The sequence below is a fragment of the Dryobates pubescens genome, chromosome 23 (assembly GCF_014839835.1).
Source record: "Dryobates pubescens isolate bDryPub1 chromosome 23, bDryPub1.pri, whole genome shotgun sequence".
In the NCBI taxonomy this organism is placed as follows: Eukaryota; Metazoa; Chordata; class Aves; order Piciformes; family Picidae; genus Dryobates; species Dryobates pubescens.
In genome coordinates this window covers 14,451,857-14,468,377 of record NC_071634.1, presented here as the reverse complement: position 1 = coordinate 14,468,377, position 16,521 = coordinate 14,451,857, and the positions used below count along the sequence as shown (strand labels likewise).

The 16,521-nt window shown below is 51.3% G+C and overlaps 1 protein-coding gene across 1 annotated transcript in view; it reads right to left on the bottom strand.

Moving 5' to 3' along the window:
• Positions 1–311: 311 nt before the first annotated feature.
• SFXN5 (sideroflexin 5) overlaps positions 312–16,521 on the bottom strand; it is a 93,695-nt gene continuing 77,485 nt past the window's right edge. Inside the window, 1 exon segment of the mRNA XM_054172096.1 lies at positions 312–5,755. Coding sequence (XP_054028071.1) covers positions 5,678–5,755 — 78 coding nt within the window. The 3' untranslated portion in view covers positions 312–5,677.

The following is a 16,521-nucleotide window of genomic DNA, read 5'->3' as shown; positions in this document are numbered from 1 at the left end:
GTCCAACCTGACCTGCAGTGATTCCAGGGATAGGGCATCTATCACCTCCCTGGGCAACTTGGGGCAGCGCCTCACCACCTTCACTGTAAAACATTTCTCCCTTCTCTCCAGCCTCAGTCTCTCTCTTTTAGTTCCCAACCATCACCCCTTGTCCTGTCACAACAGGCCCTGCTAACCAAGTCTGTCCCCAGCTTTCTGATCAGATCCCTTTACACCCTGAAGGGCCACCAGAAGAGCTCCCTGGAGCCTGAACAACCCCAACCAATCCACCACCATCCACCCAGAGAGAGGCTGGAGCACACCACCAAGTCTTTAAACTCTTTTATTCCAGACAGACCCAAGTGTTACACAAAGAGCTGCAGTCAGCAACGCTGTCCAGAAGGTTAAAAAGAGCCGAGGCGCACAGCAGGGTGCCCGAGGGTGGCAGAGGGACCTGCACCCACTGAGGGCTGGCGTGGGGACCGCTGGAAGACGTGCTGGGGCTGGCGAGGGCCCCCACTCCCGTGTGCCAGGGGACGTGCCCTTACCGTGGGTATAAGGTGCATTCAGACCGGGTGCTGGAGGATGGCTGCATGAGAAGAGGCAGCTGAGGGTGCTGGGTGCAAAATAAGACATAATAAAATGGGGGGAGAAAAGCCAGAAGTGGACATTCCCTAAAGCAGCTCTATGAAGGTAACCAAGGCTGAGGGTATCTGCCACCAGCAGGACCGCTTCAACCCTGCACTGTCTGCACAGCCCACACCAGGAACCCTGTCAGGTCCAGGCCAGCTTCTCAGGTGAGACTCTTTGCACTCTAGAAACCTTTGCTCAAAGGCTGTCAGGGTCTTGCTACAATGCAGCAGCAGCCCCCACGCTCCTGAAGAGCATTCAAGGCTCCGGATCTCCATCACAGCCCTTTCAGGAGCCGGCTGAAGCCGGGGGGACACAGGCATCTCTGTTATGTGGCATCAGTACAACCCTGAGATCTTCCAGGAACACAGGTCCCAAGCTGGTGGAGTCTACCATCACTTGTCCCAGGGTGGCAGGGTCCAGCATCAGCCAGGTCATCCCACATCCCAGTGATGCACGGCACTGGTGAGAGGATGCCCTACTGCCTGTCCTGCTGGGACCTGGGCCTCTGCCCACACCTGGCCACGTGTAGGGATGCAGAGCAGAAAAACGAGCAAGAAGTGAGAGGAAAGGAGTTGAGCTTTCTCCAGGCTTAAAGGTGAGTTCAGGACACAGACAACACCATTGTGTTGCCCTGGTCTTCCCTTGGCCAGCTCAGGCAGCAGCCAACATCTTCCAGGAAGGCCTCAAAGCTTCTCGGTGACACCTTTTGCTGCAACCTGGTCCTCATTATTTCTTAATTAGCGCACCCAAGAAATCAATTAACAGCGACATTTCTAATTAAGTACTGCAGGAGATGGTCCTCTCATTCTCATTACCTGCTGAGGTGAACACCTCGATGTGCAGGGTGGGGTTTTGTGCTCCCCATTTGTTTTCAACCTCCCCAATTACAAGAGGGAAAGAAGAAATGCCAACGGTTGGGTTGTTCTTGCAAACCCAGGGCTCCTTTCTGTGCATTAGGAAAGTCAAAGAGATTAATTAGCTATTAAGTGAAAGTGCATAATGTTATCATTAGCTGCTGTGTGTAGTCTTTCCTGGCACCATTTGCTGTCCTAATAACAGTACTAATGTGCCACTGCCGCTTCCCCAGCTCCAGCCTTCTCATTTCTAACGCTGCAGGAAGAGCTGAGTGTGGCATTTTGGTGCTCGCTGGCGGCCCCACCGTGGATGGCAGCAAGCAAGCCGAGACAGTGCTGGAACCACTGCAACAGGGAGCCCAACCTTAAGCTGCCTGTGGTCTTTTAGGATCCATGAGGATCAGGTGTATGCCTGCTGAGCCATTCCGCTGCTTCTGAATACAAATGCATTTGACAGCCCCTGCATTGGAATGGTGGCAGCTTGAATGCCAAACTGCTTCAGCTGGCTGCAGTGTCCCAGGGTGGGGACACCATGGTCTCAACTTCCCCAAGAGTTTAGGATCATGGGGCCACCAAAACACACTCCTCATCCTGTTTGCCACCAAGCCTGGAGGCAGTGAGGGGAAGGGCAGAAGAGATGGGTCTGCACTGTCCTGGCTGCCTGGGTGGAGGGGACACAGGTGGGGTGGGGAGATGTGGGGTCGAGCCTTCAGGTCTCCAGCCTCAAGGGTATTGCTGATGAAAGAGCTTCCTCACAACACAGGACCTGCAGATGCTTTTGAAAGAGGTTAGAAAAGGGAACTGTTCCCTGTGAGGTGGTGGCTTTCCCTTCCCAGCTCCAAGCAGGAGCATTTTCCCAGCACTTGGTGGGGGGCACAACATTTTGAGTTGGATTTAAACACAATTTGAAAGCAGAGGCCGTTGCCAACCTCCTGTGTTCAGCTCTTAGAGACAGACAGTGGCAAAGGCCTGACTCAGGACCCTGGGATGTATTCCTGTCTCAGCAGCAAGTGACGAGTTGACTGAGACCCATGTTGATGACACATGAAGTGAAACAAGTTTGACGAGGTTTGTACGGGCAGACGAGCGATCCAGGCTCATTTAGACCGTTTGATTGTCACTTGCTCGGCTGTGCAGCTGCTTTTGAGCCAAGCCATAATCTCTTCTGACATCCCTCAAGCTGGTCTTCACCTGCTCGAGCGGGATCAGGCCCTCCTCAATCACAGGAGGCTCAATGAGCTTCAAGGCTATTCTCCTCCAAACCAAGGGTCTTCCTGAGCACTGATGGATTAACATGGTGAGCATGCCCTGCTAATTAATGACCTGCAGGTGATGTGCATGCAAGCCAAACATCCATACTCACTTCCCATCATGGAGAAAATTTGGGACTGGCTCTTTCCTGAGGCAGAACTTGCTCAATCTGTGCTTTTCCCTGGGTGCTTCCTAAAGAAATACAAGCAAAGTCCTGACTCCTTTCCTCCACTCCATCTGTGGTCCCAGCAGGCTGCCAGAGCTCCCAGCCACCAAAGCGTTTCATGGGTGACCACAATGCCAACCCACCTGCTCCCTCCTTGCGCCATCTCACAGCAAAGGGCAGCCTCCATCGCTTCTCCCTTCCTCCTTCTTATCCCCCCAGAAAAGCTGGGGATGAATGAGCTGTGCAGCAGAATGGTTCAGACAGTGACAAAACCCAGCAGGGAAGGGGGAACGATCCACTCAGACAAACGAGCCAGGAGGCTTCTGCTGTCAACACAAGAGGCTGTTTCTGTCTCAGCCCTGCATTTCCATTCAGGAGGACAGAGGCAAGTTGTGCAATGTGAAGCAGCTCAGCTCCTGACTTCTCTGGGCTCAGTGGAGCCATGAAGTTTGAGGTTCAGAGTAGCTTTTTCCCAAGTAGATATGTGTGGAAGAGGGTCTCTGTACCTCCAGAATCCAGCACAGAGATCCTTGCCTCCTCCCACATCCTGCAGCAATGGCAAGGGCTCTTTTCCAGGCACACAGCTCATCCCAGCTGGCTCTCCGGAGCCTCACCGCTGCAGCAGGCTGCTACTCAGGGACTGCCAGCATCCCTGCTCCCCTTCCTGGGGCTGGAGGTCTGCTCCCCTCTGTCACTGCTGCTTGGTGTCCCTTCTTCCCAAAGTAAAATACAGAGCCTGATTCTGTGCTGCCCATAGGACAGATACTCATGGAAAAGTCAAAAGGGCAGATGCCACTTCCCAGGAGCCTCTCCAAATCCCACCTGGAGCAGATGGGGTGGCCTGGCTTCCTCCAGAGTGTACATTCATCTCATCTAGTGCATCAGAGGAACTCAACTGGGTCAAGCCTACCTGTCCCTTACCCTGGTGTAAATCCAGAATAGCTCCATGAGTGTAAAGGGACCTACTCTGTGCTCCCACCAGTGTCAGGGATCAGGAGCTGGCCCATTAACAGCAGCTATGGAGAGCCCGGAGCTGGCCTCTCCTCCCCTGCATGCTGGCATCTAAATCCACACCACGGATTTGTTTTGTGCAATTATTTCTGATTTCTACCAGCATGGGGACAGAATCAATCTTTCTGAGCTGGCCTGACCATTGCTTGACTCCAGTTCCTGCTGGTCTGACCGCAGAGGGGAAGGAGAGTGGCCAGCGGTGGAGGAGCACACGGCAGGGCTCAGGCCTCCCAGTTTCAGGCATTGCAAAAAATCCTTCGAATACATTCTGTGTCAGTGGCATTTGGTTTCCCCTGCTCCCCCCACCCTCCCCAAAACCCCCAACAAATGGCATTTGGAAGATGACAGCCTGTGCATTTGGCCGTGCTCATCGCCACCACAGCTCCATCCTCACAAGGATCCCAGAGGCAGATGGCATTGGTCTGCTGCTGGTGACCATGTTCGAAGCCTGCATTAACCACTCCGGTCCTCATGGAATGACTCAGGGTTTACTCTTGGGTACAAGATACCAAAAAGCCAAAGTATGACCCCAAACCCATGTGAAGGCAGGATTTGGGGCAGTGCTGGTGGGCACTTGCCCCACCTCACTTGAAGCACATCAAAATGGAGCAGCTGAAGAGGCAGACAGACAGGAAGCCATGGCCAGAGGGCAGTTCACCCCTCATAGAGCCATCAGCCTGGCACATCTGCCAAGTAAAGCCATCCTGCCTACCAGTCTCTGCTTTGGGTCCTCCTCTGCACTGGTACAAGGGAAAGGGAAGGGGAAGGGGAAGAGGAAGGGGAAGGAGGCAGGGGCAGGGGCAGGGGAGCAGTTCCAGCTGGAAGGGTCCTACAACAATCATCTAGTCCAATTGCCTGGCCAGGGCTGATCAGAAGCTAAAGCATGTCCTGTCCTTAGACAAGAAGCTTGGCAAAGTGTGGCTTGGCAAATTATCTTAGATTAATGACCTTATACAGGGTCTACATTAGGTAGGACAACCCCCACCCTTCATGTCTCTGAAAGGGAAAGAGCACATCCATGATATTTTTGCTATTAGATTCCTTCTCAACATGTGGGCATCTTGGCTTTCCAGTATCTTGAACCCTGGGCAAAAGCCCTTGCAGGTACACCTGGGTAGGCTCCTGGGACATAAAGTTTTGCAAGCACAGTGAATGGCAAGGATGCCATCAGGAGCATCTGGAGAAGAAGGTGGGAGGGACAGAGGGGGCACAGGCTGTGACCTTTGCAGTGCTAACGGAACGCTGGGCGGCAAGCCGTGGATGGCTGCTTTGGTGCATGGTGGCTGGGGCAGGATGGGCATGAAATCAATGCAGGACACTTATCAAACACCCTATCAAGTGCTTCACACTCATGCACCCATCGAGCTCTGCAGAATGGCTGTTGTGCAGCACCCTTGTGGAGATTCAGTTGGCATCAAACCCAAGATTTGCTGGGTGAAGCCTAATCTCATGTAGTTAGGGATTAATGTGCAGTCAGACATCCCTCCATGCAGTGCTAGTAAGTTCTGAGATTCTTCTCTAGCTACTTCTCTAAAGTGTTTGGATGTGATTTCTTTTGTTGCTGCTAATTTAAAACTTTTGATATTAATCCTGGTGACTGGTGTGAGGTGTCAGTTCTCTGCAAGTGTTAATTCACTCCCAGCTCGCCGGGAGCAGGAATTGTTACTATCGCTGAGCTCTATGATTTGTTTTAGCTTGCTGTTGTTTTCTTTTTTTTTCCCAGTCAGGAAGTTTCCCCCCTTTTTCTCCCCAGATCTTCTGAGCTGAGATGGTCCACTTCCACTTACAATCCTTTATTGTAGACCACAGTCTTACTGGTGGTGGCCATTGCGATTTCGGGCTCCAGATGAGATGTCTCAATCTGTGAAAGCAAAGGAGAGGCAAGATCAGAGTGGGTATCACGTTGCTGTGCTGCAGCAGGAGCTCTGTAGATAACAAATGACTGTGGAGAAGTCTAATATGCAGATGCCATGACATCCATCACAGCTTCAGCCTCTCTTGGTTTCATGTGCTGCACTCAGTTCAAGCCTCAAAACAACCCTGTTGGGGTTGACTCACGTTGCATGGTCTGGTGCATGGTCGCTGCCTTGGGATATTCAACGAGCTATAGAGTGTCTCTGAGAATCAAACAGATCCCACCCATCATTTGCCAGGAGATGTCCCTTCCCCTTCCCACAGTCAGGGCCCTCTTGCATGGTGCAAGAAGGAGTCCAGTCTCCACAGGGATGTGGCAAAGCCCTGGGCTTCCTGGTGACAGGAGACAGCACATCCTCATTCAGCTTCTGGACCAGGGCTTGAGGTCCCCCAACAGGGATGGATCACAGCTAACATTTGCCTACTTCAGGGATATATCACAGCTAAAATCCACCCAACCCTTCCTCCATGTCCATAAAATCTCCAGCCCTTTCCTAATTACTTCCTTTTTCTGGCTTTGTGCAAAGCTTTCACAGAATCCCAGAATTCCAGCAGAGACCTTCAGAGATCATCCAGTCCAGCCCTGCTGCTAAAGCAGACTCACCCACAGCAGCTTGCCCAGGATCACTATGTCCAGGTGGGTTTGGAATCTCTCTAGAGAAGGAGACTCCACAACCTCTCTGGGAAGCCTGCTCTGTCACTCTCACAGCAAAGGAGTTTCTCCTCCTCTTCAGATGGAACCTCCTGGGTTCCAGTTTGTGTGCATTTTCCCTGGTCCTGTCCCTGGGCACCACTGAGGAGGGTCTGGCCCCATCCTCTTGCCCCGCAGCCTTTAGCGGTTGATCAGCACTGATCAGCTCCCCTCTGGGGCTGCTCTTCTCCAGGCTCAGCACCCCCAGGGCTCTCAGCCTTTCCTCCTCACAGAGCTGCTCCGGGCCCCGCAGCATCTCTGTAGCCTCTGCTGGACTCTCTCCAGCAGCTCCCTGTCTCCCTCGCGCCGGGGAGCCCTGAGCTGGACTTTGCCTTGCCCAGCAATCCCTCTGAAGCTTGGCCTGGCCGGGATGGATCCGCGGGGCTGCCGGTTTCCCACCACAAGCTCCCGCTCCCAGGCAGGACCTCTCGAGGCCCTGACTCCTCTCCCCCCCTCCCCGAGCCGAGGCTGTGGCTGACACAATGCTTAGGAGCCCACGTTCCAAAAGGGAGAGAAAAAAAACCACCACCACACCACCACACCACAACCCAAGCACCACACAAACCCGAAATGCTTCGGAAAAAAAATGTTTAACCTAGTTAGACAAATTAGCAAAAATTTGTGCAAAACAATTTAGGTATTTAAAATATTCAATGTTTTTAAAAACTGGAAAAACTGTTCTTAGCTTTCAGCTGCAAAAACCCAACAAAATATAACATCAAAGCAATCTTAACATGAGGTGCAACATAACCCTTCAGCAAAGCTGTTAAACAGCTACTGAGGCATCATGGGAAATAGCACTTCATTTATTCAAATGCACATATGTCAGGTTTTTGCACCATATGTCATTCCGAGCTATTTACAGTAATAATTAAATCTTAATCAACGTTTAACCTCTGTAAAATGTTTGAAGGGATCTAATCACCCTTCAGACTGCACTAATGAAGGAGAAATATATAAACATAAAAAGCAAACGATGCGGGGAGAGAGAGAGCGCACCAGAAAGAACAGTAATTGCAAAAGTGTATTTCTTTTAAATATAATCAGCAAATTATGTAAAGTAAGCCAGGGAGTATTTTAAGTGAAGACATCTTGGGTGTCAGAGGTGTGATCAGCTAATTTTGTACTGCTATCCATAACAGATGTAGCATATTTTCTTTTAGTGCCATTATTAGCAACTTCACCATTCCTTTCTGTGCTGAAGCACAAAGTGAAGCATTGTGCTGGGAAGAGCACCCAGCAAAGGTGCAGGAGAGGCGAGGCTCGCTGACAGGATCCATTTTGAGGAGGATTAACTCCGATCTGCTGGGCTCTGACGCAGCTTTTCTGCCCATTGTTTGCTTGTTTTTCATCCAGAGATGGAACGAAAAGCTCCGCGGCAGCGGGGCTGGGTGGATTCACCCTCTGGTGTCACACAGTCACAGGGGATGGAAGGGACCTCTGCAGATCATCCAGTTCAACCCCGCTGCTGAAGCAGGGGCACCCACAGCAGGCTGCCCAGGATCACAATGGCCAGGTGGGTTTGGAATCTCTCCAGAGACTCCACAGCCTCTCTGGGCAGCCTGCTCCAGTGGCACCCTCACAGGAAAGAAATTTTCCCTCATTTTCAGATGGAACTTCCTGGGTTCCAGTTTGTGCCCATTGCCCCTTGCTCTGTTTTGGGGCACCACTGAAAACAGCAAAGTGGGAAGTGTTTTATAATGACTTGGAATTGGGCAGTCCAGCCCTGAATGTCCACACTGGTGCTGATAGGGCTTGGGGGATGTGGCCCATCTACTACTGGGAAGTCTTCACAGAAAGCTAACAGAGCCACCACAGTCCCTTCCTCTCCAATGGGGGCTGGAGACACAGGAGCTTTAAGGAAAGTCAAGATTGCCTTGGTGAACTGCAGTCTAATGGTCTGAAAGCAAGACCCTATCTTATTGATAAGATCCCCTATGGGATCTTCTCAGTGCTGGTATATATCTAAAGGGTAGGGGCCAGGAGGATGGGGCCAGACTCTTGACAGTGGTGCCCAGCAACAGGACAAGGGGCAATGGGCACAATCTGCAACCCAAGAGCTTCCAGCTGAACATAAGGAAAAACTACTTTGCTGTGAGGGTGCTGGAGCCCTGGAGCAGGCTGCCCAGAAAGGTTGTGGAGTTTCCTCTGGGGAGATTCCAAACTCATCTGGACATTGTAATCCTGGACAAGCTGCTCTGGGTGACCCTGCTTTAGCAGGTGGGTTGGACTGGATGATCCCCAGAGGTCCCTTCCAGCTCCTGCCATTCTGGGATTCAGTGACCTACAGGGAAATGCTGAGGACATGGATGTGCTGAGCCTAGAAGAGGGAAGATCGAGGAAGGCATGGTGGTATTTGCCAGGAGAAGAGGCTGTGGCACTGAAGGAAGGAGTAATGTTTTGTTCATGCTCTCTTGGGACACAATTCAAAAGCATCAAGTAAGATCCAAGCTGAACAGCAGGAAGAGTATCCTGGTGGGAAAGAGTAAAGAATTGCAACCAAGTGCTTGGGGAAGTTGTGCTGTGTCTGTGGTGGGAAGTTTTCAGCCCAAATTGGATGAGACCAACCCATCAAGAATGGTTGAGCTTGTCTTGGTAGAAGCAGACAGCTGAGATCATTGCCTGGAGGTCTTTTCAGCTTCTTTCCCATGGTCATTCCCCAGTGCCATGTCACCTGTTTTGGAGTGGACTGCTGTTCTAGCTGTCCAATAGCCTGGACCTGCTCAGCTAAACCTCCCCTGAGCTTGGCATTGTAAAGCAGATGTGGAGACCAGAGAGTTTCTGGCCTAGAGGTAGAAGAAGAGGAAGTGGCTTCAAGTTGCACCAGGGGAGCTTTGGGTTGGACATTAGAAAGAAATTTCCTTCTATGAAAAGGCTGTCAAGGCCTGGGCCACGCTGCCCAGGGCAGTGGTGGAGTCTCCATCCCTGGAAGGATTTAAAAGCTGTGTAGATGTGGTGCTGAGGGCCATGGTTTAGTGGTGACCTGGCAGTGGCTGGACTGAGTGATCCTAAAGATCTCTTCCCACCAAACCAATTTGATGGCTCTAGGATTCTAAGTTCCTTTTTTTTTTGTAAGGGGAAAAGGAAGGAGCAGTGTTCCCTGACCTCCTTCAAGCAACTGTTTATAAACCAGCCTCACCCAGGTGATGCCGTCGGGATGACAGCGCTGGGCTTTTAGCAGCACTCCTGACCCGGTGAAATCCATCCCTGCCGGGGAACAAAGCCACCGGGGACGGGAATCGCCTCCCGCCCCTGCCCACCGCACGCCAGCTCTCTTCCCCCCGCTCCTGCCTTGCAGTGGAAGCCTCTCTCCTCTCATCAGCACAGACAAGGCTAATTGGGGTGATAAAGAACTGGCTCCGAGTGCTGGCGTGGGCTGGAGGAACAAATGGTGCGGTGGTCACAGCTGGTGCTGCGGAGCCGGGAGAGGGAGCGGGTGTGAGGCAGGCTCCCGGCGCCCGAAGCTCCGTTAGCCCCTGCTGGCGGCGGGGCCGGGGGTTGCCTGTGTTTGGGATGCGCTGCTGCCACGGGGGCAGCCTGCGGGCGCGGCCGGTGAGGCAGGAGCCGGCAGCGAGCAGATGCTTTTTGTTTGGGGTTGATACTCATTTCTATCCCAGCTCGGGAAAAGGTGTAGAAAGGAATGTGCTCCGAAGAGTGCAGAGAGAGAGATAGGTCTAGGCTGGCTGCCAGGGATCCTGGAATGATATGGAAGGCAGCTAGGGGAGACAGGAGCAGATGGATTTGGCATACAGCTCATCACTCAGCCAAAAAAAAAAAAAAAGAAAAAAGGGAAAAAAAAGGAGGAGGGGGAGAAGGAAGAAAGCAGCCAGTTTTGGTAGGGGGAGGGTCATGAGGACTGACGGATGCGGCAGTGGGAGCTGGGGGAAGGGAGGATCAGGCCGGTCAGCATGTCTTCTGCTGCTGCTGTGGCAGTGCCAACAAGGAGATGCGGTGGTGGCCTCAGTTCCGAGCCCAGGAGGGCTCTCCCGGCTCTTGCAGCAGCCCTCTGGCACCTCCTCCTGGGCCACTACACATCAGGGCAACTGCTAAGGGCAGTGTCGAGCCAACCAAGCTCTAGGGAAGCTTGGTGAGGTGCCACAAGGACCATAGTTAATAAATAGCATCAGAGGATCATAGAATCATTTTGGTTGGAAGAGACCTCTAAGAACATCAAGTCCAACAATTAACCCAGCACCAAGAGGGACCAGCAGCTGCTGCTTCCACAGTGGGGGGTTCTGTGCACAGCTACATGGAGAGGTGAGACACATCCAGCACTGCTAACAGGCTCTGCACTGCCTTGCAGCTGTAGACAGGTGGGGGCTGGTCTCTTCTCCCAGGCACCCAGCACCAGAACAAGAGGACACAGTCTCAAACTGCACCAGGGGAAGTTTAGGCTTGAGGTGAGAAGAAAGTTCTTCACAGAAGGAGTTGTTGGCCATTGGAATGTGCTGCCCAGGGAGGTGGTGGAGTCCCTATCCCTGGAGGTGTTCAAAAAGGGATTGGATATGGCACTTGAAGCCATGGTTTAGTAGTCATGAGGTGTTGGGTGACAGGTTGGACTTGATGATCTTTGAGGTCTTTTCCAACCTTATTGATTCTATGATTCTAAATGCCCCCAGTGACAAAACATTGTTGTTCCCTGGAGAGGTGAGCTGCTTCCCATCAGCCTCACCCTGGCCACCAGGCACCTCTGCTTGTAGCTTGTTGAAACCCCTGTATGAAAACACCTCTGGAGAGGTCTGCTGAGGCTTCCTTTCACCTTTAACCCATGGTCACCTAATGCAACTCCACTGAAAAGCAGAACCTCATTAAATTTGGGTTAACATGCTTTCTTGGGGTCAACACCCAACCTGACTGAGTTTTGATGGCCTTGTTCCCACAGTAAGACAGTAAAACTACATGTTTTTCTTTCAGCTATTTCAGATCTTCTTTTCTTCTTTTAACAGACAGTAGCCTAAAGAATGTTGATGGGGTCAAAATCACTGATCTGAATCCATGCTCCATTTTCTAAGGCTTTCCAAAGCTGGAAAATGTATATGGAATGATTTAAAAACAGAGATATTTGTTTTTCTTACATCTCCTCTCTTCAGATAAACTCTTTCCAAAGCTTTTCCCAGACACCAGAAAAATTAAAGGACCTGGGAATCTTGGTGGACAAGTTCCCCGTGAGCCAACAGTATGTTCTTACAGCCAAGTAGGCCAATGGTCTCCTGGGGTGCACTAAGAGTGTGACCAGCAGGCTGAGGGAGGTTCTCCACCCATCTACTCAGCCCTTGGGAGGCCACATGAGTGGTACTGAGTCCAGTTCTGGGCTCTCCAGGAGAGACAAGGAACAACTAGAGAGAGTCCAACGGAGTTTATAAAGACACTGAGGAGCCTGGAGCATCTCTGTGAGGAGGACAGGCTGAGAGCCCTGGGGCTGTTGAGCCTGAAGAGCAGCCCCAGAGGGCATCTTCTCAGTGCTGATCAACAGCTAAAGAGTGGGAGAAGTTGGGCAAGAGGATGGGACCAGACTCTTCAGTGGTGCCCAGTGACAGGACAAGGGGCAAGAGGCACAAACTGGAACCCAGGAGGTTCCCTCTGAACAGGAATCAAAACTCTATTTTCTCTCTCCTCCTTGTAGCAACAAGCAGGAGGAAAGTTGGAATATTTGTTCTGGCTCTTGAGAGTTATCCATTTCAGAAGCCTTTTATGGTTCCTCGCTATGACTTCTTTGACCACCAGCATCCACCTCCATCTGCCTGTAGGACAGAGCAGAAAGCAGAGGTTCTTCTCAAGCCCAGGCTGGAAAGGGTCTGAATGTGGCACCACACATCCCCCGCTATGACATCTGCTAGGTATGAAGTGCATCAGTGATGGTGTTAGTGCCACAAGCTCTTCACACTCTCTCACATCTGCTGACACCTCTGCACCGTCCCCTGAAAACGTCACTGCTTTTAGCAAAGCACCAAATGCAGAGTGTCAGCAGCACCTTGGGTGCCATCAGCAGGAATATTCCTCCTGCTTGACAGATGTTTCGAGAGAGATGTGCAATTGCTTCTGAGACAGCTGCAGGCCTTAAGACGTTACTGTCCTCACCTTCAATGGGATCAGTTGTCCTGAAGCACAGAAGGGTTTGTAGGATTCATGGGGCAGTTATGGGACAGTAACTTCTCACAGAATCAGAGAATGGTTTGGCCTGTCCAACCCAACTTGGAATGTTTCCAGCGATGGAGCACCCCTCTAGGCAACCCGGGCCAGTGTTTCACCACCATCACAGTGAAGAACTTCTATCCCTTGTTTACTTTAAACCCATCTCCCCTTGAACTGTCCCAGCAGGCTAAAAAGTCTGTTCCCATCTTTCTTATCATCCCCTTTAAGTACCAAAAGGCTGCAATAAGGTCTCCCTGGAGCCAGGCTGAACAACCCCAATTCTCTCAGACCTCCTTCATAGCAGAGGGATTCCTGCCCTCAGACTATTTCCCACTGCTTCATTGTTGACCTTGGAAATACTGGGTTAACAGTTGGACTTGATGATCTTAAAAGTCTTTTCCAATCCACAAGAACTTCAGTTTCAGGAGCTGCCCCTGAGGACACTGCAGCTTCTCTGAAGGCAGCAAACACACCTATCACCAAATCCAGGGCTTCCATCAGCTGGCAAGGAGGAAAATGATGCATCCTAGGCTACAGCCCAACCAGGCTGGAGCAAAGCACAACTTCCCCTGTGTCCATGAGCTCCTGGAGACCAGCAGCATGTTTGTTTGTGGTGCTCTAGAAATGACTGATGGTAACAACATCTCCAGGTGGGATAGTAATGTATGACAGGAGACACCTAAGGCTGCTTCCACTGCTCAGCGTGTCCCTGCCTGTCCTGGAGCACACCACCTTTTACTCCTGTGTTCATTCACTGCCTCAGACCAGTCCAGCAGAAAGGTATCAGCTCTAATCATCCAGTTCCACATGGGAACCCTTCTGGAGACTCAAGGTGACATCAATGATGAAGCAGCATGGTAAGATGAATGAAAACCACCCCTAGGAGCTGTGTTTGGTTAGCACTGGGCTTGCACAGCTCTCAGACCCTCTCAAGTCTTTGACCTTTATGAAATGATTTAGAGGCCAACTGCCAGCAGGACACCATCTCAAAGGCACTGCAAAATTGTGGGTTTGAGTTCTTCTGCAAAGAATGGTGGTCTCCAGCACCAAGTACTTCAAAAACCTAACAAAACCAAAGAAAGGCTTTGAAACTACAAGTCCCCAAGTAACAAGATAAATGAAAAAAAATGGTTAGAATAGACCTTTAAGGTCCTCAAGTCCAACTGTTAACCCTGCACTGCCAGGGCATCACTAGACCATGTCCCTCAGCACCACATCTACACAGCTTTTCAATCCTCCCAGGGATGGTAACTGCACCACTGCCCCGAGCAGCCTGTTCCAGGGCTTCACTACCTTTCAGAGAAGGCATTTTTCTTAATGTCCAACCTAAACCTTCCCTGGTGCAGCTTGAGGTCATTTGCTCTTGTCCTATCACTGACACTGCCCTGCTCCTGCTGGCCACACTATTGCTGATCCAAGCCAAGATGCTGTTGGCCTTTATGGCCACCTGGGCACATATTGCTCGTGTTTCAGCCAGCTGTAGGCCAACAGCTCCAGATCCTTTTCCACCAGGAAGTTTCCAGCCACTCTGCCCTAAGCCTGGAGCATTCATGGGCTTGTTGTGACCCAGCCACACACAACATCATGAAGCATGGTTGCTGTGAAGCCAGGCAACAGCCAGGGAAGCACTGGGGATGAACCCAGTTGCACCAAATGGAGAGGCTGATGGCAACCAAGACAGAGGACTGAGTTTTCAGTGTGGGCTGGCAGAGAGGCCTTGGCTTTCAGGCCAAGAAGAAACCAGCAAGACCCACAGGAGGACTGCACAGGACAGGAGGAGACAGGGACAGCGAGCAAGGCTGGAATCCTTGGGGGAAGTGCTTTGGGAGGAGCCACTCTGTTTACTGTAGGTGCTGCTGAAAGGTGTCCTGAAGAAAGACAGCAATTAACAGGCCTGGAAAAAAAATGGCTTCTTTCCACAAAGTGCCTTTTAAGTATGTTTTTCGAGCCACTTTAAGGGTTAATGTTTAGCTGTTTATCCGGAGTTGTCGGATGTCAGCTCTTTCTTTTGACTCCTAATGGCTTATAGCCATCAGGAGGTGAAGACTGCTCAAAAGAGATGGTGTCAGGAATGTTTTTTTATGCCCACCAGCACCCACACACCTGCAGGAGCCTGTGCTTGCAGGACAGATAGTTTACATACTTGAACCTGTATCCCAGGGACAGAGATATAAACATGAAACCAGATCCCGTCCGACAGTGCTGCCGCAGCCCCTGGGCAGTACAAAAGGAGAGGTCTTTTCTCCCACCCCCTCCTCGAGTGACCACAAACAACAGTTGGGTTCAAGCCATCGCTCCCCAGCACAAACAAGCTCTGCTGGTCCAGCTTATGATTTTAGGGCCAGGTCCTGTACAGTTTTCAGCACCTTTGGCTTCTGCAAGCGCTGGTCACGAAACAAAAGGACCACTCTCAGGAGCAGACTTCAAAAACCAGCTGGGTCACAAATCAAAGCCCTCAGACAGGCAAGGTGAGAACAAAGAGGCAGGCTCCAAATCAATCAGAGCGCTGCTCACTCGTGACCTTCCCCAGACGAGAGGTGTCATTGAGCCTCATAATTACACCACAAGGTACAAACAGGCTGAGCAGTTGTAAATCCAACCACCCCAACCTCTCCTAGGGGCTTGTAAGCAGTGATGGTGGAGCTCATGTCCCTGACGACTAGATCCTTCCTTTTCCTCTTTTGCTCCCAGAAGTGACTGAGCCCTCCTGATCCCAACTCGTTAGGGAGTGAGGAGGCATGGGAAATGCTCTGATTTTGGAAAAGAGATGGCTTAGAAAACACATGGAAAGGGGAGATGTCCTGCTCCAGAAATGCTCTTTGCTTTGTGAAACTGGTTCCTCCTCTCCTGGCCATGCCTCGTGTAAGTGAGCTCACAGCACAGGGAGATTCAGTAGTGCCAGGACACGACTCAAAAGGGGCATCGCGTTGAAGTGTGCCATGAGTCTGGGAGGTGGCTCAGCAGTGAGGCAGATGCTGTGTCTGTCAGATTAGCACCCATGGCTTTGCATCTGGAACTGCTGCTGCATCCAGCCAGACGAGGGCAGAAGGAAATTACTGCGCCACAACATCTTCCCTATCCTCCTGCTGCCGGCCCAGGAGAAGAGCTTAAAAGAGCATCACACAGTAGTGATGAGGAGTTATGATACAATCATGAGAAGCTGGGGGGGTTTGTGGCCTGAAGGGGAGAGAAGGATCTGACAGTCAGAATTTGGAACTGGAGTCTGATTTTCAGCAGCTCTCTGCAGAAACATCAACCACCTTGCTGAACTCCCCCCCAAAGCAGGAGGGAGCTTGCAGATGCTGATTCTGCAGCCCAGGCTAAAGCACCAGCAGAAGCAGAGGAGAGACCTGTTATGATGGAAGTGTGCCCATGTGTTTAGAAACACCTTCATCAGGGAGATGTGCTTGAGAAGGGGGTTTGGGGCATGTGAACCTATGTCATAGAATCACAGAATGATCTGGGTCAGAGGGGACCTTTAAAGCTCATCCAGTCCAACCCCCCCTGCAGCCAGCAGGGACATCTGCAACTAGATCAAATTGCTTAGAGCCCTGTCCAACATGACCTGAAATGTTTCCAGGGATGAGGCATCTACCACCTCTCTGGGCAACCTGGGCTTTTGTCACCACCTTCACTGTAAACAATTTCTTCCTTCTCACCAGTTTAAATCTCTCCTTTTTAGTTTCAGGCCATCACCCCTTGTCCTGTCACAACAGGCCCTGATAAAAACCCTGTTCCCAGCTTTCTGATCACCCCTTTAAGTACTGAGAGGCCACCAGAGAGGTCTCTCTGGAGCCTTCTCTTCCCCAGGCTGAACAACCCCAACTCTCAGCCTGTCCTCACATCTTTGTGGCCCTAAATGATAGAACAGACTCATAGAATGGTTTGTG